Source organism: Phacochoerus africanus, chromosome 15 (genome assembly GCF_016906955.1).
Source record: "Phacochoerus africanus isolate WHEZ1 chromosome 15, ROS_Pafr_v1, whole genome shotgun sequence".
Classification (NCBI taxonomy): Eukaryota; Metazoa; Chordata; class Mammalia; order Artiodactyla; family Suidae; genus Phacochoerus; species Phacochoerus africanus.
Genome location: NC_062558.1, coordinates 86257687 through 86281658, shown reverse-complemented (window position 1 = coordinate 86281658; position 23972 = coordinate 86257687). Strand labels below are relative to the sequence as shown.

Sequence of the window (23972 nt, the reverse complement as noted above, 5' to 3'; positions counted from 1 at the left end):
ACAGGCTGAGCTTGGCTGTCAGGAAGACTGGTCTGTACGAGTCAGCTAACACTGATGTTAAGCAGGGAGCAGAGGTCAGTTTGGCTTTTGGGTAACAGGTTTATTTACCATTTACAAAAGAGGTTGACCGCATGCAAATTAAGGATGCTGAATTGCCGGTGGAGGGCAGACATGATCAAGTCTAGCCCTGTTTTGAACCACTGGTTGCAAAGTACCTCTTTGTTCAGTCTGGGCTCCTGGCTTGTTAGAGCTCAACTCTTAATCTCTCTGGGCTGAGGACAGCAGAAACCCCTGCAAGGAGCCTGCATGCCGGAACAGCTGAGCAACAACTCCAAACAGACTCAGAAATCAAGCTAACCATACGTGCATATGATCTGTTTCAATAAAATCACCGATATTTTCTAGAGGGGTCATTTGTAAGTGGAGTGAAATGCAAAGAATGGCTCCATTTCTTTCGGTGGGCATACCTCTAGATTTCCTCTGGACATATTTCCATAAAGTTATCTGGAACTTCTTTGCATAAAAAGGGCTGCGTGTTGCCTCCGCTGGGGGCGGAGGTGGTCACATGCTAACTAGGTGTGCTTGGCTAGTGGAAAATGCTGAGGGTCCCGGAACCCTCAGACCAGCTCCCTGTCACCAAACTGCTGTGTGGCCTTGGCAATCATTCCTTTCCTGGGAACTCATTTTCGGCATCTTGGCAAAATGGAGTCTTGGCTGGATGTGCTGCCCAGCTCCCGTCCTCTCTGATGGGGCCTGGGCTGGTGGAGGGGGGGTGGAGCTGGAGGGGCGTGGGGCGGGGGGTGGGGAGGAGACCTGGAAAGGGAGCAATGGCAAGGTCCAGCTCTGCCTGTGGTGGATCAGTGGCAGCACCCTCACCAGAACAGCGCCACCTGGGGGTGCTTGGCAGAATAGCGGAGAGGCTCCTAATACTTTGTGGAAGAACGGCACCTGAAGAACTGGCCTGTGGAAAAATACTTTATATTGGTGCCGCTTTGCACTTGGTTAAAGCCCTTGTCACTACTACTTATTTTGATCCTCAGCTTGGATCTGTGAATGAGGCAGACTCACTTGTTTCATTTTCCGGATGAGGAAGATGGTGAGCAGGGAGTGGAAACAGCTTTCCCAAGGTTACACCATGGGAGCGGAAGAGCTGAATGAAAATGGAAGTCTCCTCAGATCTCGGCCCAGCACTGTCTCTTCAAGGACTTCTGGTGGAGCAGCTCCTAAGGGGACTTGACTTCCAGAGGCTTCTAGGGCTACCAGTGTGGCTCTGGCCATTTCTTGGCCCAGGGCAGCTCTGGCTGGAGCATCTGCCCTCACTCCTGCAAGGTCCATCTTACACCTCTGTCCCTGGTCCCGTACGGGTGCAGCAGGGGCCCATAGTCTCTGCCTGGATCCCATCCTCCACTTTCCCAGTGGCTTTTAAGCAGAGGCCGACAGTCAGCGTGAGTTTTCAATGCCTCCTTGCCCTCCCGAGCTGCATTTGCTCTCCTGCAGCCTGTAAGGTTTGCTGACTCTCAACCTTAGTTAGCACTGAACCTCCTTTTCCTGCTCCTGCTCTTAACTGGAGGCCTCAGGATCCAGGTTCTAGCTGGCCTTGTCATATGTGGCCAGGACCCCTACTCCTGGACTAGGGAAGCTGGGGCCCCAGCAGGACCCGAAGGTCACTGTGAAGTCTCAGGTTGATGAGCAGAAGACACAGAAGCTGGCTCCTTGTTGACTCCCAGCCTCTGCAGAATGGGGGGCACTGCTGCTGGGCCAAGGAGCTTGGTTACGGAGAAGCACTTTCTAATTGCATCCACTGCCAGAGAAATAAATCCCTTGTCCAAGGCACTATCCAGAGCCTTGGATACGGGGGTTACACCAGCGTACAAAACGGGGGTGACTCTAAGGACAGAGTTGGGAAACATGGCCCAGACAGCAGGGCAGTTGGGGTGAGGAAGAGGGACCACAGGACGCACTCTAGAAGTTAGCCTTGTTATGCACATTCTTCTTCTCAAACTTTTGCCTGAGCTCAGACACCAGAGCTGACTGGACAGGGCTTCCCACGGCCTTGGGTTTTGGTGACCGTGGAGGCTGCCGAGGGGCGAGCGAGCCAGAGACTGTAGGCACCGTCCAGTGGGCCGGGCCCATGCTGGGTGGTGGAGGGGGAGCAGGGGCTGTGGGGGGCGGGGTGCTTCCCAGGCTGTTGTTGTTACAGTTCTCATTGGGACGATCCTCTCTGAGCACAAACTTGTCAGCGGCCTTGGTTCTTCCGAACTTGAGCCACTTGATGCGGACAGTGCGGGGTGCAGGGCTGGGCCGCTTGCGGAGTACTCGCCGCACTGGCAGGACCTTGTTGGACTTCTTGTTGCGCCAGAAACTGGCAGTGGATATGAGGACAGTTATGGCCACAATAATGGCCATGATGCCGGCGAGCACGCCCACGGCCTTCATGGGGTTGTCTTTGGTCTGCATCAGAAAGGCAGCCATGGGACTTCGGGACTGCATCTGGAAGAGAGATACATTTAGCTGCTCCTGCCTGGTCCCCAGAAACGGAGCAGGGGCCATGAGCTCCCTTAAGCCTGATGGTTTTTAAGCTTTCTGGGGTCAGGCATCCCCCAGAGAGTCTGATGAGCACCATGGGCTTCATTCCAGAAAAAAATGCACACAGAGAAAACACGATACGTACAGCTCTCCAGAAAAATTGGCCCAGAGAGAGTGTGGTTCAAATATTTCTCTCAGATGAAGAACTACTGCATTAACTGGTACAGCTTTCCTTTGATTGTAGGGGTCACATCTGTCCACGTGTCTTGGGACACCCCCACCCCCAAGGGATAACTCTCTGTTGGACACTGAGCTGAGAACAACACATAATGATTTTACTTTTGCTTTCAACACCCATGTGAAGGAGGCATCATCAGTCCCGTTTTACAGGAAAGGAAGTGGAGGCTTAGCAAAGTTCAAAGTCACTCTGTTAAAAAGTGTTGAAACTAGGATTTTGACTTGATTTCAAAACCAATGTGTTTGATGGCACAGGCAGTCTTTGTGAAAATTGGTTGTCTTTGGAGGAAGGTAGTTGTTCTCTCTGTGGCCATGTTGCAGCAAGGCCTGAGCTGACCCTCTTCCCCAACCCAGGGTTCATACCTACCTCAGTGTCTACAATGTCAATCCTGAGTAAGGCCGTGGTGCTAAAGGAGGGGGAGCCGCGGTCCTTGGCCTGCACCTCTAGGGACCAGATGCGGTCCCCGTTGGGTGTGATGTTGTGCAGGGCATCCAGAGAGCGGATGGAGTTCTTGAGCCGGATCTCCCCCGTGTGTGCGTCGATGTCGAACACGTTGGCTGGCTCTGCATGGGTGATGGAATAGTCCACCAGGTTGTTGGGCTCCTCTGCATCCTGGTCTGTGGCCTGCGCACAGGAAGGGACAGATGGAGCCAGTCTTTGAGGGTGATACCTGTGTACCCTGGCTAAACAAACCAGGCTTGCTGGGTTGATGGGAAATGGTCCTGATCCTATTTTGAGTGAACTGGGCCAGGAGATGAATTGAATGAGCCAGGGTGGGTCTGTGCTTGGCCCTCTATGTGTGCTATGGGAGTTCATTCTCAGAACAGAAGGCAGTATTATGACAAAACAAAGCTTGGTGGCTGAGTGACTTGTCTAAGGATACAGAAGTAGAAGGAGGGGAGCTGGGATTCAAAGTCAAGTCTGTTGGGTCTCAAGGTTCATGCTTTTTCCATATTGGGAAGACAGTGCAGTGGGGAAAGCAGAGCTGAGAAAGCAGGTAGACCAGCTCTGTGGGCTCAGGCAAACCAAATGTGGAACCTGCTTGGGCTGCAATTTTTTATGTGTAAAGTGGCAATAATATCTTCTTTCTCAGAGGTTACTTCTGGGTTGAGGTGGGCATGGGGCCATATATAGTACTTTAAAAACTCTTGCTATTTCAGGAATCCAATATATTTTATTTTATCTTTAATAATCCAATATATTTTATTTAATTAATTTTGTTTTTTATGGCCACACCAGAGGCAAATGAAAGTTCCTGGTCAGGGACGGAATCCGAGGCACAGCCACAACCTACACCACAGCCTTGGCAGCGACAGATCCTTTAACCCACTGTGCTACATGGGGATCAAACCCACGCCTCCACAGCAACCCAAGCCATGACAGTTGGATTTTTAACCCCCTGCCCCACAGTAGGAGTTCCCCAATATATTTTCAAAGAAAATATTATGCCACAGTGCTGGTTTCAGTTGCTAGGACAAAACTTTTAGGGGAGCTACCTTCGAAGCCCACCTCGATTTTCACCGGCGTCCCCAGCACCATCGTCTTCTCCTGGACCCTCTTTCCAAACTGGGGGTAGTGGTCATTGACATCCAGCAGCGTGACGAACACCTCGGCCAGGCTGTACTTGCCCTCCATGTCCTCTGCCTTCACATAGAAGTTGTACCTGGCGGTGGCCTCGGCATCCAGGCTGGCCCAGGGCTGGGTGTAGATCATCCCAGAGGATGAGTGGATCAGGAAGCTGCCGGGCACAGAGAGCACAGGCACAGGTGTGCCCAAGAGTGTACACACACACACACACACACACAAACACATGTGCCTGCAGTAATCAGCTATCTCCAGGAAGGGGCAGTAATGCAACAGGCAACTTTTCCAAGGTGCCTCTCCCCATCTGATCGCCCATCTACTCACCTATTGATGTTGAACTTCACCGGAATCACAGCCTCTCCCTTTCCTCCCATGCCCCCCACCCCGCCCCAGTCCAGCTCTGCCTGCCTGGCCCCTGAGGCCGTAAGCCCAGCTCTGGGCGGTGATGATGACCATTCTTCTCTCAGACTCACCTCACCTGCATGTGTCCCCCCACTGCCGCCTTATACTCTCCAATGTTTCCCTCCACTCTTTGCCTCCATGCTCGCCTCCTTGACCCAGGTCCTGTTCTTTCCGGGTTCTTTCTGCTTTGGCACAGACTCCCTCCATCCTCAGCCACCCAGACTCCTTGCCTGAGGCCATATCTGGGATTCTTGGTCTACTCACTAGTCTGCCCCGGATCCATAGATGGAGTATTTGACTTCACCCCAGGGACCTGTGTCTGGATCCACGGCCTGGAAGAGAGAAAATTCCCAGTGGCCCCTGCCCCTTTGTCAGGGCACGTTGGCAACTTGCTTTCAAAGGCAAAACAAGGGTTTTGCCCCCCTGAGGACAAACTGATTTGGAGGCCTCCTCTGGAGCCCTAGTTTCTCCCTGAGGAGGTCTCCGGGGTTGGAGGAACCAGATCTGGAGGCCTGTATCCCTCACTATATGTCTTCACTATAGTCCCGTGAGGTGCGGCTATCCCTATTGTATAGATGAGAAACTGAGGCTCAGAGAGGGCAGGGAGCTTATCCAAAGACACAGCTAATGAGTGCAGGCTTTGCCATTCAAACTGGAAACCAGCTTTGTCTGCCTTAATAAGGCCCTCAACTCCGCCCCTGTCCCTAGGCGAGTCCCCAACCCACTGTGACAGCCACCACATTGGAGCCTCCTGGGGCATTCTCGGGGATCCTGGCAACGTAGTAGTGGGAAGTGAACTTGGGGACATTGTCGTTGGTGTCCAGGAGCTGGATCACGACATCTGCTGTAGAGCTGAACTTCTCTGGGGTGTTCACTTCAATGGCCAGGAGCTGAGGAAGGAAGGAGAAGGAGGTCTTGTCTGGGTGGCAGTTGCTCTGCAGAGAGCCTGCCAGGATCCTGTCTCAGCGTTGTCATGGCAATCCCCCCCCCACCCCCTGCTTTGTTTCTGGTTCTCACTCTCAGCTGCCAGCCAGCTATTCCTGATCCCACCTGCAGGGGGCACCTCTAAGGTATACCTCATTTCCTCCAATAACTGCAATGCCCATTAGTTCCCCTTACATTGGGACCAATTTCTTTTGCTCCACTGATTTGCATATTCCTTATCTTTTAACTTCCAGTTTTAAGAATTATTGCATTTTGGGAGTTCCCTTCACCCAACTAGGATCCATAAGGATGCGAGTTCCATCCCAGGCCTCACTCAGTGGGTTAAGGATCCGGCGTTGCCATGAGTTGTGGTGTAGGCTGATGCCTACAGCTCCCACTTGACCCCCTGCCTGGGAACTTCCATATGCCACAGCTGCAGCCCTAAAAAAAAAAAAAAAAAATTACTCTGTTTCCTACTTTATTTATTTTTGTCTTTTTGCCTTTTCTAGGGCCTCCTGCGGCATATGTAGGTTCCCAGGCTAGGGGTCTAATCGGAGGTGTAGCCACCGGCCAATGCCAGAGCCACAGCAATGCCAGATCCGAGCTGCGTCTACAACCTACACCACAGCTCACGGCAATGCCGGATCCTTAACCTACTGAGCAAGGCCAGGGATCAAACCCACAACCTCACGGTTCCTAGTCAGATTCGTTAACCACTGAGTCACGGGAACTCTGTGTGTTTCCTACTTTAATATCTGTTAGAACAAATTCCTGCCTTATCTTTTTTTCCCCCTGAATTTTCCTGACTATTCTTATAGGCTTATTTCTCCAGATAAAAACCAGTGTAATTGTGTCAAGCCCCCACCTCTTCCCCTAAGGAAATTCCAGGTAAGACTTAATTGAAGTGGCACTGAGAATTTGCATTTGTAGACAGGGTGTGCCTTTACATTTCTTGCCATCTTTATATCTTTTTGTTAAATGTGTGCATTTTTTTGGTCATTTAGATGCTGCATATTTCTTGGGCTAATTCCTAGGAGTTTTATCTATTAGTTGTTACTGTAAAAGCGAATCTCTTATTCCATTATTCTATTTGCTATTTTTTTATATGTAGGAAAATTATTGGATTTTGTGTATTAACTTTGTGATCAATCATGTTAGCAACGTTTCTATATGTCTAACAGTTTTTCCATTACTTCTAAGAGATTTTTTTAAGCAAACAACCAATACCTAAAAATAATGATAATTTTTTAATTTAAATTTAAATTTTTTTGCTTTTTAGGGCCACACCTGAGGCATATGGAAGTTCCCAGGCTAGGGGTTGAATTGGAGCTACAGCTGCTGGCCTACGCCACAGCCACAGCAACACAGGATCCAAGCCTCATCTGTGACCTATACCACAGCTCATGACAACACTGGAACCTCAACCTACTGAGCGAGGCCAGGGATCAAACCCGCAACCTCATGGTTTCTAGTTGGAGTTATTTCCACTACTCCACAACGGGGAACTCCCAATAACGATAATTTTATCTCTTCCTTTCTAATGTCTGTGCCTCTTATTTCCTTTCTTTAGCCAGGAATAAAGTTATTCCAGAATAGTGTTGGAGAATAGTGCTGATAATATGCATCCACACTTTTTAGATATTGACTTCACAGAATGCTTTTAGAATTTCACATTTTTTTTTTTTAATGGCCACACCTGCATTATATGGAAGTTCCTGGGCCAGGGATTGAATCCAAGCCACAGTGGTGACCTATGCCACAGCTATAGCAATGCCAGATCCTTTAACCCACTGTGTCAGGCCAGGGATCAAACCCACACCTCCAGGGAGCTCAGTGGTTAATGAATCCGACTAGCAAACATGAGGTCGCGGGTTTGATCCCTGGCCTTGCTCAGTGGGTTAGGGATCTGGCATTGCCATGAGCTGTGGTGTAGGTCACAGACACGGCTCGGATCCAGCATTGCTCTGGCTCTGGCATAGGCTGGCAGCTACAGCTCTGATTAGACCCCTAGCCAAGGAACCTTCATATGCCGCGGGAGCGGCCCTAGAAAAGAAAAAAAAAAAAAAAAAAAAAAAAAACAAACCCCAAAAAACAAAAAAACCCCACACCTCCACAGCAACCTGAGCCATTGCAACTGGATTCCTAACCCACCACGCCATGGCAAGAACGCCAGAATTTCACTTTTAAGCATTATTCTGGCTATCAGTGTGCATACATGTATAATTATAAAAAATTACAATAATTTAAATAATATCAACAAAGTATTTTACTTTTATAGCATAAATTATTCATGTATAATATGCATGTATAATATGCATTACTGATACATATTTATCATTTTAAATAATTGCAAATACAAAGGAATATTTTTTCACCTTCTGCTAAAGTTTTTAACCGTATAGATGAGAGATGTCAAATGCATACAAGAAAACATCTGCCGCAATGATCAAATTGTTTTTCCTCTTGCTCTATTAAAATGGCAAATTATATTGGCTCTATTAAAATGGCACATTATATCAGTTTTTCTTCAGACCCCTGGGAACAGTCATAGTTTAGAAGTGGGAGCCCAGTGAGGCTGTGTGAGCAGCAGGAGAAGGTCCTTGTATAACTCTTCTTCTCCCCTCCCAGCTGCTCCCCACATCAGCAGGAAGGGCAGCGAAACTGAGAGGAAAGAGGAGAGCCAAGTGGGGCAGGGTGACAAGGGACCCCTCGGGAATGAATCCAGATGCTGTTGTGACCCCCCCCCCCTCCCCGCGCTGTCCCCATTCAGGTTTGTGCATAGCATCACCCACCTTGAAGGTTAACACTTTGAACTTTTCAAAGTCAATGGCAGCTGAATTCTCCACAATGATCGTGACTTGGGCTTCATTCAGGACAGTCTGCGGGACCACTCGGAAAATGCCTCCAGGCCCCACCAGCCGCAGGTTGAATTTGGCATTGGCTCCCTGGGCAACAGAGGTTGGAGAGAGGAAACAGGGAAGATGAATGAGAATAGAAACTCAAGATACAGTCGTGCTCTGCAAGGAGCCTTCCCTTGAGCCTTCTCCTTGACCCTGGGAAGCAAGTATTATTACTTCTTTCTTTATGGGAGGGGGCGCTTGATCAAGAGTCAGAAAGATTGAGTAGACTATGAGGACTAGGCAAGGAAACAAGCCCAAAAGGCCTAGCCCTGGGCTGAGCACAGGAGGCAACAGGATACCTTTGCAGTGTCCAGAGACTCAGACGCAGAGGTGCTTTTTATTTAACTGGCTTTTTCTTTTTAATTGATTACGAATGTCTTTAGGCCAAACAACTAGTCTTTGATCATCTACCCTCCCTCCTCTCTCTTTCTTGGTTACCCACTCTTGCTTCATTCATTCTGTGACGTGCCAGGCCCCTCTGACATCAGGAGGGGACTTGGTCTGGTGCAGTGCGGAGGCAAGCAGGGTGGAGGGCAGAGACACATACCTGGTCTGAGTCATTGACGGTGATCTTGAGGCCCCGCAGGATCTCCCCCTGGGGCGGGTGCTCATACATGGACAACTCAAATCTGTTCTGGGGTCCACTCTCTCCATAGAATGTTGGTGGATGGTTGTTGAGGTCCACAATCCTGATGGTGACAGGCACCATGGCCTGGGCAGCTGGGGTCCCTGCAGAGCTGACCTCAGTCACCTAGGGTGGGGATAGGCGGCTATGGATGAGTGGCAGGCTGACTCCAAGATGATCCCAATGATTCTCTACTTCCTGGTAGGGATCATGACCTTATGCAATATCCTCTTTTTAAGTGTGCCCTGGACTAATGACCTACTTCAAACTGATAGAAATGGCAGGGATGATGAGTTACAACTGTGATTAGATTACAAGAGATGTAACTTTCATCTTCCACTGTCTGCCATCTTTTACCATCTTCCACCTTTGGCTGGCTTTTATGAAGCAAGAATTATGTTGGAAAAGCTTATGTTTCATGGAACTAATGGTGATCTCTAGCCAACAGCTGAAAAAAAACTTTTTTTTTTGTCTTTTTAGGGCCATACCTGCGGCATATGGAGGTTTTCAGGATAGGAGTTGAATCGGAGCTACAGCTGCTGGTCTACCCCACAGCCACAGCAATGCCAGATCTGAGCTACGTCTGCAACCTACACCACAGCTTATGGCAACGCTGGATCCTTAACCCACTGAGTGAGGCCAAGGATTGAACCTACGTCCTCATGGATGCTAGTCAGATTTGTTTCTGCTGAGCCATGATGGGAACTCTAAAACTGAGGTTCTTAATCTAACAGCCCACAAGGAATTAAATCCTGCCAATAACCATATGAGCTTGGAAGTTAATCCTTCCCCACTTGGGTCTTCTGATGAGAACACAATCCTGGCTGAAAAGTTGTAGGCAGCCACATGAGAGACCTTGACACTGAGGACCCAGCAAAGCTGACCCAGGACTTCTGAGTCACAGAAACTGCAAGATATAAATATATGTTGTTTTAAGACACAAAGTTTGTGGTAATATGTTAACAATAGTCTTAGGAAATGAATAAAGCACTCTTGCTATTTCCATTTTACAGCTGAGGCAAGAGGGGTGAAGCAGTTAGCTGGGGTCACACAGCTGGAATAGGAAGATGTTAGGAGGGTCTGACTCCTTAGGTAGTGTTCTCTTTACTCACTGCACTGCCCTCTCTTTATAGCCAGACATGGTTCAAACCCTAGTGTTGCCATGTTCTGCCCTTGTTTCCATCCGGCCAAGGGGAGGCTACAAGGAAGAGAGGTGTCCAGATGCAGCAACAGACAATTAACACAGGCTTCCAAGCCAGGGCCAGGAGTGCACAGGCACCTCATGAACCATACGGCAATATCGTATGAGGCCCTACAAGGATGTCTTCCCCTTTCCTTTGAGCATGCTCTGGTCTTACCTATCCCCCCAATTACCCTTCCTGGTCCCCACTCTGTCCACACTAGCTGCTTCTTAACTCCCCTTTCTCAGAAGCTCACACCTTCTGCCTCCCACTCCATTCTCAGACTGTCTCCAACTCAGACACTTCACACTGACTCCCGTGCTGCCCGTGGCACTGCCACTCTCCTTCTTGTCCCCGAGTGCTCTGTCCCTTCGGCTAAGGTGACTCCACTTTGCAGGTTGGCTTTGACCCCCTGATCTCTCCTTCACCTGCTCCCCCCTCTTCCTCGCTCTTAGCCTGGGATGCTCCCACAGCAGTGCTTTGGACCAGCGGCTCCGCTCTTCCCACAGCCCTCCTCTGGGTGGTCTCATGCCCTCCCATCCTTTCACAGACACCTGTAAGTTGATGCTGTCTCTCCTGAAGTCCAAACCTGCAGTGTCAAGTCTGGATGTTTCAACTTGAATGTCTCCAAGGCACCAAAAAGCATCATGCCTGTTCTACACAACTTGTCTCCTCTCCTGTGTTCCTGATGGCACTGTACCACCCTGGGCTTCAGCCCTCCTTTCTTCTTCACCACTCATGGCTGTTCTGCAGAGTTGGCCCCTTTCTTAGTTTGCAGTTTGTCCATTTCTACCTTTCTGCCTCCCTTCATCCTTATGGGCCCTCAACATCTATCGCCTGAGCTGATGGCTCTGCCTCTCTGCCTCTTGTCCAGTACCCTCCAAACCTGAGCTGGGATAGGTGTTCTCAAGTGCCAAGCTGAGACTGGTGCCAGAATCACCTGGGAGCCCCAAACATGCAGAGTCTTGGGTCTAGACGCACTAAATTCCTGTCCTCAGAAGTGGGTCCTAGAAATCTTTGTTCGCCAAGCTCTCTGATTTTGAGACTCCTCCTGGTCTAGTGAGCAGTCAGAGTGAGCTTTTAACAAGACTCTAACCCTTCTCAAAACCTATGGCTCTTCACTGCTCTGGGGCAGGACTAGCTACATAGTTTGCAGGCCCAGTGACAAATGAAAACATGGGTCCCGTGTTAAAAAATCATTAAGAAATTCAAGACAGCAAGAGCAGACCATTAAGCCCAATGTGACTTCTAATTTTGGTCTCTGTGTAATCCCACTGGTTTCATGTCGACAAAGCCGGCCCTTTTGCAGGGAAAACCCATACCTCGTGTTCAGGGTCTCTGCTCTTCCAGTCCCATCTGGGGTCCAGGTATTCCTCCTTCTACTGCTACCTGTGGACTCATGGCTCCAGCCCCACTTGGCTCCTTGCTTTCCTTCTGAAGTATCATGTGCTCTCACCCCCAACCTGGGCTCACTGGGCTTTCCTAGTTTGCAATGCCTCCACCTGCCCCACCCCAGCTGGTTCCCTCCACTCTCCACCCGCTGCGTTCTACCCAAGTTCAAGGTATTACTGCTTCTTTCCTACCTCCTCCTTCCTGGTCACAGCCACCCCCCCTTCCCAGGGGGGTACCTCCTGTAGGTGCTCCTTGAAGCAAAATCTAGATCTTTCCCCAAAATGTTAGCCCTGGGCTGTGAGGGAGCAGCCTGGGTCTCATCACTTTTGGAATCTTCCAGGGCCAGAGGGTGGTGAAGGCCAAACTAGAGGGAGGTTACCTGTACATGCAGCTCATACACGTCTCTCCGGAGCTGGGCAGGGCTCTGCATGACGTAAATGGCTCCAGACGTCTCATTAATTTCAAAGGCACCATCGCTCCCTGTCAGAGAGGAGATGTGCCCTGCAGTTCTAAATAGGGCCACATGGTGGCGCAGGGGAGTAGTGCCAGGCTCGGTGCCTTGCGCTCCTCAGGGGTAATCTCATTTGTCTCCTCTAAGGTATCATCTGGGTCTTGCCAACGAGGAGACTGAGTCTCAGAGGAGCTAAGTAACTTGTCTGAGGTTACAAAGTGAGTGCAGAGCTGGGACTTAAATTCACCACTTTCTGGGTCGCAGATTCCTTAGCACTTTGCTTCTCTCATGCATTGTGCATGTCCGTGTGCGTGTGCGTGTGTGTGTGTGTGTGTGTGCTGGAAAAAGAGAGAAATAAAGAGGTATAGAGGGAGGCCAATAAGGTAAGGGAGAGAGAAAAGAAGAGAAAGGAAGGGAGGGAAGGGAGAAGACAGGAGAGAGGGAGAGAAAAAAAGACTAAAAAGACTGGAGAAGGAAGAGTAGAGGGAGAGGCAAGAAACTAGGAGGGGAGATGGGGTGGGGTGGGTGCCTGGTGGTTGAGTGGAGCATTGCAGTGGCGGAGGAGAGGGAAGGCAGCCAGAGGTCTGCATGACTGGGGAGAGAAGCTGTGTGGGACGGCGGGCAGGTTTTTACGTGCGTGAGCTGCTGGAAGGGGACTGGGCACCAGGCACATCCCAGGGACAGGGGCGGAAGAGGCGATGGTGTCTGAGTGAGAGCACTGAGATGTGTGTTTATTGATACCAAGCACCAGACGTGGTCCCCATCCCCACCTGGGAGGGGCCTGGCCCCCTTGGGGACCAGCTACTGAGGGTTATAGAACCTCCCTAGGGCTGGCTCCTCCTGCTCAGTTGCTGCCCAGTTGTGCAAAGAGCCAGCAGGCTTAGGTTCAAACCCAGTGGGAAACTGGGATGATTTAACTCCTCTGAGCCTCAGTTTCCTCATCCACACAGGGGGCTAGTACTAGAGATATGCCGAATCATTGTTGCATTTAATTCAATTGCATGCTCCACATTAAAACATTTAAAAGAATGAGGGCGAAAAGAAACATAGCAGTTTAAAGAGCATGAGAAATCTTGCTACCCCTTCCCATCAATGAGCAAATGCCCAACAGTGGGTGGGAACATGAATTGGCACCACTACCCACCACTGCCCTGCCCCAACCTAGCCCAAAGCATCTCCTGTTACTGGACATAATGACAAGCAGATGCCCAAGGAGACATCCTGGAGAGACCCAACCTCTCCTCTCCATGCATCTTGTGCTTCTGGCCTGTATATGAGGAAACTGGGACCCAGAGATGTGGGAGAATCTCATTCTGGTCACCCAGCACTGAGCCCCAGACTCACCGTTCGTGAGGCTGTAGAGAATGCGGTTGGGTTTGCCCTGATCTCCATCCATGGCGACCACCGTCAGGACCTCAGAGCCCTTGAGGGAACAGGAGCAGCTGCCTGAGGCCCATGGGGGAGGCTGAGGCTCTGCCCTCCCAGGACTCTGTCCCCATCACAAAGGGGAGGTGCCGCCCCGATTCAAGAAAAGAGCCTGACCTCTGGGTGGCCCAGTTCCTGCTCTACAGGGAGCTTGTTGCCCAGGGACTCTCAGGCCTCCTTGGCCTCCTCCTCACCTCTTATACAGCCTCCTTCCCCACATACCACTCTCAACCTCCAGCCTCAACCCTGCTGCCCCATGCATCTTTGGCCCAAAGAGAGGTAGGAGAGGGGCCAGGCAGAGGGGGTCCAATGCAAAGTCTGGGAATTAGGATTTTATTCTGTGGCCTGGGGGAGGAGTGGGGGTTGGGGGGAGGGACTCGTTTGAAGGGTTTGGGAAACTGCCACATAAAGCCCTACTGGACTGTGGCCTACTGCCCCCTCCTGACCTTCCTACTCAGGCCCTTGAGGCTTATCCGTCCTCAAGGCTGCTTCCTGACTCTCTGAGTGCTGCCTTCATCTCCCTTCAGCACCTCTTTCCCCCTTAGCTCCTCAGCAAGACAGTCTGGGCCTCCCCTGCCTTGCCCTGCAGCCCCCACAGGGGTAGCCCGGCCTTTCTCCCTTCTCTGTGCCCATCTCCATCGCTTGGCTGCCAGCTTCTGGAAAGGGTTTCTTAGCATTGGCCCAGCACGTGAGTGGTCCTTAGTAAGTGTTTTCATTGTCTTGTAAAATTGGGAATAATCAGAACATGGGGAAGTGAAAATTGAGAACGCAATTGCATTTCATGGAGAGTTGTTGAGCTGTGGCCATGTGGAGTCAGGTTATGGCCTGTTTTGTGGCTGGGGGCTCATAAACACATGGGTTCACCCCAAGGAGAGGTGTGCTCATAGAGGGGTGTGCATAGCATGGGAGTTGGGGGGGGCTCCCATCTCAACCAAGATGTCAAGGAAAGTGGTGCCTGGCTGAACCAAGAAGGACAAGGGGCATCAGTCAGAGGGAGAAAGGTGGAGCGGTGGCAGGGGGAGGGGGGAGATGAGTAGAGGATGGTGTGGGCTGGAGGGAAGGCTGGCCTCAGATGCCAGGCCAGGACTGGAACCTTCCCTGAGAGGCCAAAACATTGGGAAGGGGGGCAGAGACTGCACTGAAGGGGGAGCAAGTTGAAGCCAGCCTTGGAGCTGGGCCCATGTTCAATGTTTGATAAGGGTCATGGTGATTCAGCAACAAACTGTGGGAGAACTACTGGTCTGAGGGGCTACTAGCTTGGCAGGGTTGGGGTGGGGTCGAGGGGAGGCCAAAGGAATCTCACCTTCTGTAGGAGGTGTGGGAAAGGCCCACCTGAACCAAACTGTCACCTCTCTTCCCAGGCTCTTCTCAGCCCTGTCAAAGGGCTAATGTTTGCAGCTGGGCTGGGCTAAGTCTAAAGAGGGCAGAGTGCCTTGCACAGCCTTGGCCTGCATGCTACACAGGAGCACCTGCTTCCTCCCCCTTCTACTTCTGGAAGCAAAGTGACTTGTTTGTAGCCTGAGCCTGAGCAAGTCCAGAGCCAGCCCCCTGAGTCCAGAGCTGGCTCCTTCAGGAGGAGGGCGACCCCAGGCTGAGCCCAGCCATCTCCAGCAGGGGCATCTGCGGGCAGGACGAGGGACAGGGCAGGAGGCGTCTGGAGGTGACACTGGGCTGAGGGGTGTAGCTACCCACCGGAAGGGTGTCCTCATACACATAGCCATAGTAAGGTGTGCCCAGGAAGACAGGGGCCATGTCCTGCACATCCTCCACATTGACCGTGACCGTGGCGGTGGCTGAGAACACCACGTCGGCCCCTCGCAGCTGCCCTCCACCATCCTGGGGAAGAATCAGAGAGCAAAGTATCAGTAGACTCTGGTGGAATCTGGCTCATGTGCTCACTGGCCTCGAGGCCATTTTCCCTCCCTGATTTCTGTTTGCTCCTGTGTCATCTGGAGATAATTTCCCCTCACAATAGTGTTTGATAAATTAGATGAGATGATGCACAAAGGTCTTCAGTCAATGGTGGGTATTCAGTAGGAGCTCAAAAGCATTCCTTTGGAAAGAGAGTAAGGTCTTTCTCGAGGGAAATCATGCCCAGTGATTAGCAGAGGAGGAGGAGACATGAGTCAAATCTCCCCCTTCCCAACCCCTCACCAAGGCTCAAACACTCCTGAAGAACTACTCAGAGCAGGACCAGGACCCAAGGCTGAGCTGTGCATATGCAATGGAAGAGTGTGCCCAGCAAGCCAGCCCTCAGGCAGTAACCAGCAATAGGCAGGGCTGGCTCAAGCCTCCTGGGGCAGGCTGAGGGGGATGCCCTGGAGCCAGTATGTGAAGAGCAAGGACCTTTTTGGAAAACAAAATGGGGGCTTAGAGGGATGGCTGGGGTTTCCAGCCTCAGGAGGTAGAGCAGCCACTTTGGCTAAGCACCTGCTGAGCTGCAGATCCCACACCATTCACTTAGAAATATGAGGAATTTTGTTAAGCCTCGGGGTGGGCAACTGAGGAAACCAAGGCTCAGTGAGGGTCACTGGTCACACAGAGAGGAAGAGCTGGGGTGATCAAGCCTGGGCAGAGAAACAGAGGTGCCCAGAGGTCAGGCTGTGGGGGATTTGAGGGGCCTGAGTCTCCAGGCAAGGCTGCCTGGTCCTTCAGAGGGGAGCCTGGCTTGTCAGTCTTGAGGGGTCCACACCCTCTCCCAGGAGGAAATATGCCCTCTCTGGCCTGCAGACACCAGGCTCCCTGGAGAGCATGTCCACGTCTGGGCGAGGTCCACTCACCACAGATTCTGAGCAGCTGCAGCCCACCCCTACCCCATCATAACTCCTGCCTCCCAAGCTGCCCCCATTCCACTGTAGAACCTAACTGTTCCAACCTCAGGGCACCTTCTCCCGATGGAGGCTGAGGAGAGCCTGGATGCTCCCACTCCCCCCTCTCTATTACCTTGGCAACCACAGTGACAAAATGGGTCCGGGCCTTCTCATAGTCCAGGGTGGCCCCAGGCTGGAGGCGCAGCACACCGCTGTGGCGGTCCATGGCAAATTTGGTGGAGTGTGGATTCTGTAAGAGCGAGGGGGTGGACTGGGCTTTGGGGAGGGGCCCAGGATGGCCCCAGGAATGCCCGCTCTGCTTACTCAAAGGGGGGTCTTCACCGTCCAGTGTCCCAGCAACTCCAGCCTCAGGGCTGAGTCTCAAACTCCAGGGCACTTAGGTTTTCTGGCCCCCAGGGGCCCCCTTCCCAGACTCTGGGCTTCCCCTCCCCCTCCTTCAAGCCAGCTAAGGCGTTCTCTTCCATCAGGTCCTCTGCTCAGCTAGAAAACCACTGAGCCCCCTTGAGGCTAAGCTGTGGCCTGGAGATTCCAGCAGTTGGAAATGTCAGCAGAGCAGGTGTGGCTGAAAAGCGCAGTGACAGAGGGAATCTTCAGGAACTTCTAACCCCATCATGTAAGTGGTCATGGGCCAGTCCCAGGCAACACCTGGTTTGGGGGGGTGGCGATGGGGTTGAGTGGGGATAGGAGGTGACCCTCAATCTGAAGAAGAGTCACTGTGTCAGCAGCTGTTCTTGGAGCTTTCCATGTATTTGATCCTTGCAACAATCTTCCTATTTTATATGCGAGGGAACTGAGCTGGGAAAGTCAGATAACAGTTGGGGCCCCACAAGTGGGAGGGGCAGGTCTCTCTGGTACCCATGCAGTCCAGGGGCTTCCTCCAGAACCTGTTTTTAGCCACTGAACTGCACTGCCTTGAAAACTATGAGAGCAAGTGATTAAATGTGGAGAGAAGAGGTGATGCTGGGAAACAGAGGCTGAAGGAAGGAGAGCAGTGGGTTCTAGAGGAGCCTGGGAGAGCAGGAGGTGCTGAAAGGGGGTGGTGTCTGCTTTCGACAGGGTGGGAAGAATGGACAGGGGTGAGTGGGGGTGTCACAGCTCTGCTCCTTCTGAGAGTCACCCTTTTGCCCTCTTTCTTACTGACAGTTTTAAGCCCGGACAGGTTTTTTTTGTTTGTTTGTTTTTTGTTTTTTGCAGCGACCCAAGCCACTGCAGTGAATGCTGGATCCTTAATCCATTGTACCACAAGGGAACTCCCAGACATGTTTCCTTTACTATGTGGGTACAAGGTGCCCAGGTGGTCTCTTGGGGAAGGGGTTGGTGGGCAGAGAGCTGAGAATCCTAAGATCAGGGAGAGGAGTAAGCTAATTCAGAGGGAGCCAGGATGGGCAAGGGAGGGGAAGATGGCTTCTGCTCAGGCCAGTCTCATGTTCCCACCTGTCCATCCCATACCTGCATTTACTAAAACCTCATTGGGATTTGAGGCACCATCTCTGACCATCTTTGGGAATAGTTGAGGCTCTGACCTAAGGGCCTTGGTGATGGAAGTGGGGACTGCCTGGGTGTCCCCTCTAGCCTATTCCTCTGGTTACATCTTGTGTGCCTGACCTTACCTGCAGGAAGTAGGTGACACTCCCTCCAGAACCTGTGTCCCTGTCCACTGCATGGACCTTGGCGATACTGCTCCCGGCAAGTATGTCCTGAGGGGGTCACAGCCACAGAAGGTCAGTCCCAGGAGCAGTGACAGATGCTCAGGGAACCGGGGTGTGGGGGCACGGAGAGGTGGGGTCAGGGGAGTGAGGGGCTAAAAAGAGGCGAATAGGTGGTGGTTGACCCAGGGAGCATCGGACAAGGGGAGGGGCCTTGATGGAGAACACACACTGGAGTCAGAGTCAGGGCAGGAGAGGAGAAACAGACATCCTCCTGCTGAGAATGGCTTCCAGGAGTCAGCAAATCAAAAACTGACATGGAATAGACAAAAGGTTTAAATATGAAATGACTATAAACAGTAAACCTGGACAAATTCAGCATCACCAGGGATCACAGCATCACCAGGGATCTAACATGCAGTTTAGAGCCAGAATGAATATATTTCTCCTACTGAATTAGTAACCATTTAAACCTCTAAGAATCCACAGTGTTGGCTAGGAACCAGGAGACAAACCCTCTCCTACATCCTACAGGAGAGGCAAACAGGTGCCATTCTGGAAAATCGATATGGCAACACCTCACAGGCACCCATGCTTTGATCCACTAATTTCCAATCCTGGATTATATCTGAAGGAAACCATTCCACTTAAGGAAAAGGAAATTTTTGATCAGAGTTTGAGGTTTCTTATGACAGCAAAAATTTAAAGCATCTTTAAAACCCAAATATAAAGGTCAGTTCAGTTCAAGCCGGAATATGCACTCAAGGAAAACTATTAAAATGTTAGTTTTCCCGGGAGTTCCCTTTGTGGCTCAGTGGTTAAGGAACCCCTATAGGATCCATGAGGATGAGGGTTCGATTCCTGGCCTCACTCAGTGGGTTAAGGATCTGGTGTTGCCGTGAGCTGTGGTGTAGGTCACAGGTGCAGCCTGGATCTGGTGTTGCTGTGGCTGTGGTGTAGGCTGGCAGCTGTTGCTCCGATTCAACCCCTAGCCTGGTAACTTCCATATGCCACAGGTGCAGCCTTAAAAAGCAAAAACAAACAAACAAACAAAAAGTTACCCCAACTTTACAATTTACTGAGGAACATGCTTGTGTTATAAATTTACTGAAAATAGTATACGGAAAGCATATGTTTAACATGGTCACAACTATGGAAAACAAACAGAAAACAGGAGCCTATAATCATGAAAATGACTAGAAAGAAATAGACCAAATTTTAACAATGTTGTCTCAAGTGGAGGAATTGAGGGTGATTTTTGAAACTCTTTTTTTCTGCTTTTCTGTATACTTCACATTTCCATAGTAAGAGTACGTGACAATAGAAAATGGTAAATGAACTTTCTTTGGAATAATAGTGAATGTATGAGGGGATGGTAAGGAGGTGAGGGGAGTACGTGGAAGTGAAAGTCCCTCCACAGGGTGGCCAGCGATAGAGGGGCTCCAATGCCCAGTCCTGTTGGCCATGGACCTGGGGTGGGAGTGCATCGGCGCCACCTGGTGGCCCCTTGCTCACCTCGGGAACCTGGACAACATAGGGCTCCTGGATGAACGTGGGTGCCTCATCATTGGCATCAGTCACCAGAATCGTGACTTTTTCTGCCACCTGAGAAGGAGCAAGGGGAAAGGTGTTGAGGCGGTGACCTTCGGGTGATAGAGGGACAGTCCTCTAACACCCCAGGTGTGTGTCTCTGTCCCCTCCTCTCACTTCCCTTCCCTTTCTCCCTCCCTCCCTCCCTTCCCTGCTTCCTTCCCTCTTTTATTCATTCACTCAATACATATCATTAAATAACTACTTGGTGCCAAGCTCTGTGTTCCATCCTGGAGACAGAAGACACAATCTGATGGTGTGAATTTTGCAGGATGGAGTGGTGGGCAAAGATCAGCATATAAAAACTGGAGGTGATAGCATTCAGGGTGACAACAGCATAAGCTGGGCACTGAGGGCAGGGGCCTGCACTGTGCCACCCGGGTGCACCATGGGCCCCAGCCTAGGTAAAGGCATCACTTTTGGTGGTTGCATCCAGAGGCTCTGAGCAGAGGCACCTGACCCAGCCTGAGGTGAAGGCCAGCAGGGAGCCCTCACAGAGGTGTGAGAAGCAAGGTCTGCAGCAGTCTGTCAGGCGAGAGGGGAAGCTGGGGGAGTGGGAAGGCGGTGTGTCAGGAAGAAGGAGCAACGTGTGCAAAGGCAAAGATGAGTGAAACACTTAGTGAGTTCAGAGAACCTGAACAGATTTAGGGCTAGATGGCTGCTAAGGTGAATGTGGGAGAAAAGATGGGTGATGGAGCCTGAGAGTGGGAGGCCCTGAGTGCCAGACTGAAGCTTGGATTCCATCCTGAGGGCAGTGTGGGCCAGCTGCTAGTGCTTTCTGAGCCAGGATGTGGCCAGGTCTGTGTTGGGCAGTGATGGCTCCACACGTGGATTGGGATCTGGAGCCTTGGAGAGAGGGGAGCCCCGTGATTATCTGGGAAGCACTGACGAGGGCTGGGCCAAAGTGAGGCTTTGGGGAAGGAAGAGAGGGAGGAGAGGTCCAGGCGCCCAGCTTGGGTGATGGGCTGGAGCTAGCGCCAGCTTGGAGCAGATGGATGGGCAAGCAGGTTTGAGGAAATACCGCTCAAGGAATGTGGGTGTGCTCTGTCAGAAGCACTGGGTTTGACTGGGTCTCACTCTCTTTCCTTCTCCTTCTCTTCCTCCCCCACCATTCTCTGAGTGTATTGGGGCCCGATCTTGTTGCACCTTAGCTTGGATTTGCCAAGAGCTCCCCCTACCAGGGTGGAACTGTGCTCAGACCTGGGGGGCTGCGTGCCGCCAGGGGGCTGGCTGGAGTGCAAACTCACCAGATTCAGGCCATCAGAAATGCTGATAGTGGCTTCAATCTCATCCTCCCTCTGTGAAGTACAAGGATTGGGGACCGTTCAGGAGTCTGAGGCACCATGGGAACCCTGAGGCTGAGGGGAGCTCTCCCTGCCCCCACTGAGCATGTCAGAGGAGGCCTGGGCATTTCTAGGGAGCCCTGGAGCCGGGTGAGCAGCCAAAAGTGGCCTCTGGCTGTGCTTGGGACCTTGTTTGGGACTCAGCCCATCAGGGGTTCTCATGAACGCAGAGGGATTATTGAGGCACCAACAGAAAATGCACCCCTGCTAGAATGAGGAGAGATGCTAACTAGTGTGCTGGAAGATCCAGAAAGAGGGTTAAAAAAACTTTTTTTTTTAAAATTTAAAAAATTTGCACTTTCTCCTCCTTTTCTTGCCCACACCTCTCCATATTCCACCTGTGGGGTCTCAAGCCCTCCCCAGGACACAGTGGAACCTCAGTGAGGAAGGATGTTGATGTCCCCAGGGGTGCCAACTCCTTTGCTGTGTCCCCATACCTGTCTCTGACACCCACCTTGTCTTTTCTCTGTGCTGGTGGAGATGCCATGAGGCTAGAGCTGGCAGCATCCCACAGCTGAAGTCCAGGTATCTGGTCCACCAGCCTGGTATGGGGTTTCACAAGGGAAATGTAGCCCATGCCCTGTCCCCCGCAGGTTAAAAGGGCACAGAGGGGCAGAGTTTTACCAAACTTAGGCCTGTGCTGTAAGCCAGTCTTTCTAGCCTTATCTGCTATCTGTGACTTATAGGATCTCTACAAGGATGCTCTCTAGGGCCCCTTCCAGCCCATAGAGGTCTGTCTGCACACCTGGCAGGCAATGCTCCACACACGTCTCCATACCTCTCTGTCCAGCTCTTCAACCAGGGTGATGGTTCCAAAGTTGGGGTCAACAGAAAAGACGCTTCTAACGCTGGGGTCAAAGCTGATGTGGTAGGAGACAGGGTTTCCCTCAGGGTCTGTCCCATTCAGGGTGTACACATGAGAGCCTGAAGAGAAACAGAGGGGACACCTAGAATCTGGGACCCAACTTCCCCTAAAGGTGGCAGCTGCTCAGGACCAAGGATTCAACCCCTGGTACCAGCCCTGAGTGGAGCACTCACTGCTGGCCCCATCCCATCTGGGTGCTTCCCACTCTTTACTCTTCAGGACTATCAGTTAGATGTTAGTGTCTGCCACTTTACAGACTGCAATCTACACTGCAGATGACAGAGAGCTTCAGGACTGCTGGCCTCCCTCTAGGGTTTTTGTCTGGGAAGTATTCCTGTCCCAGGAGTCAAGACTGGGGGCTCTCTGGGGGTGAAGGATGAGGGGAAAAAGAGGAACCATTAAGGCCAGAGGTAATGCAGGAGCAGCACTGCTCCCCACACCTGAATTAGTTCTTCAGGGAATTCTGAGCAGGTGCCTCTTTTACACTGCACAGTAGGTACTTTTGCTCAGGGTTCCCAGACCTGGTGGGAGAGATGTGCCAATATCTCCCCTCCCTCTCCTTCTCCCCACCTCTTTGTGGATCCCTGCGACTTCGACTTGGTTGTTCTTGGGCCATTTTTTAAGCCTAGAGCCCTGTGGCTCTGGGAAGTGAGTAGTTTGTTCAGGGTCACACATTGGGTAAGGGAGCCCCGGGTGGGGAATTCTGCTGGCTGTCTGGGGTCGGCTCAGTCCCTGGGCTCGCAGCTGAGTCTCCAGGACTGGCGGGGCTTAGGTCTCCAGGGCTGTTGTGCCCTCCTTTCCTACAACTGCCCCAGGGAATTCAGAGCACAAACAGGGCATCCTGGGAGCGCCCGCAGCCTGGCGATCAGCTGCGTCTGGATAGGTTCCCAGGAGTCACGGGTTTGGTCCCTGTGTACAGGGGAAACTGGGCCGCCCCTCTGGGAGAGCTATGCTGGGCGGGAAGTAGGGCTACCCACCTACAGGGGTGTCCTCCGGGAGGCTGAAAAGGGCCATGTTTCCGTTGGTGCTGCCCACCCCGTTGTCGAAGAAGTGGGGGGCGAAGTTGGCTTGGGCTAGGAAGAGAACACACAACAGAGGATACCCGGACACGCGGAGGGACATCTTTCCACTGGCGTGGTCCCACTTCTGGCCCCACCTGCGGGCAGGCGCGTACTCCCCTCCCTGACCCTGGCACGCCCACCGGGTCCTTCCGCTACCAAGTCCCTTGAGCTTGGGCTGGGCTGGGCTCGGGCTGGTCCGCTACACGCACCACCTGGGGCCCTTGGAATACAGGCAGGGCCAGTCTCAGCCTCAGCAACGGACAGACTGGGAAACCGAGCCCAGAGAGGGGCAGTGCCCTGACCAAGGTCACACGGTGAGTGGGGACACCCTCCCACAGGCCGCAGAGCAGCCGTCAAACCTCCGAGCCTCCTTCGGAAGAAGTGGAGGGCAGCGAGGGGCCGGCCCCCAATCCGGAGTTTCCAGAGTACCGTCTCTGGACAAGTGCTTCGGTAGCGGGAGTGCCCCTCTCCCAGCCAAGCCAGGCAGCTGGAGGAATCGCCTCCTTCCCTCCCCGCCTCCCCACCCCGCGTCGTGTCCCGGTCTTTGTCCCGCATCCCAAGCCCCACTCTGGAAGTAAAAGGTCCAGAACTGTCTCTGGGTCCACCCGGGTGGAGCGAGTACCCATCCCCTCATCCCCAACGGAGCCCGCGGGACCCTGCGGCCACTCACCCAGGCGGAGGAATAGCAGTCCCAGGGCCAGTATGGCCCGCGGGCCGCGCCCCATATCTCTGCCGGCGGGTTGTGTCGCTCGCCACAGCCAAGGCCCAGCGCCGGAGCGCGGAGCATGCCCTGGGCTGGCGACAAGTGCAGAGCTGACAGTGGGGGCGACAGCGGCGGCGGGAGGGGGCGCGGGGCGGGAGCGCAGGATGGTGCGAGGGCGCTAAGCGGATGACACGGCTCGGATCCGCGCCTCGGGAGCGCTCCCGCCCGCCGCCTGATGAGACCAATTAGTGGGTACAGAGCTGAGCGGACAGGCTCCTAGCAGCG

General features: G+C 52.3%; 1 protein-coding gene across 3 annotated transcripts; it reads right to left on the bottom strand.

Moving 5' to 3' along the window:
- Positions 1-79: 79 nt before the first annotated feature.
- Positions 80-23972, bottom strand: CDHR1 (cadherin related family member 1). 3 transcript variants are annotated; one of them, XM_047761233.1, is made up of 17 exons: positions 23655-23972; positions 22901-22996; positions 21837-21982; positions 20963-21013; positions 19641-19730; positions 18090-18176; positions 16592-16708; positions 15341-15484; positions 13568-13646; positions 12152-12252; positions 9122-9325; positions 8467-8619; positions 5476-5640; positions 5015-5082; positions 4274-4502; positions 3131-3388; positions 80-2490 (listed from the first exon to the last, which is right to left on the bottom strand). In XM_047761233.1, exons 1-17 carry the CDS (start codon positions 23707-23709, stop codon positions 1963-1965), a joined length of 2571 nt encoding a protein of 856 aa, XP_047617189.1. In that variant the 5' UTR covers positions 23710-23972; the 3' UTR covers positions 80-1962. The 3 variants fall into 3 exon arrangements, with proteins under 3 accessions (XP_047617189.1, XP_047617190.1, XP_047617191.1); XM_047761234.1 differs by having other exon boundaries at positions 22901-23204; positions 23655-23670; XM_047761235.1 differs by lacking the exons at positions 18090-18176; positions 19641-19730.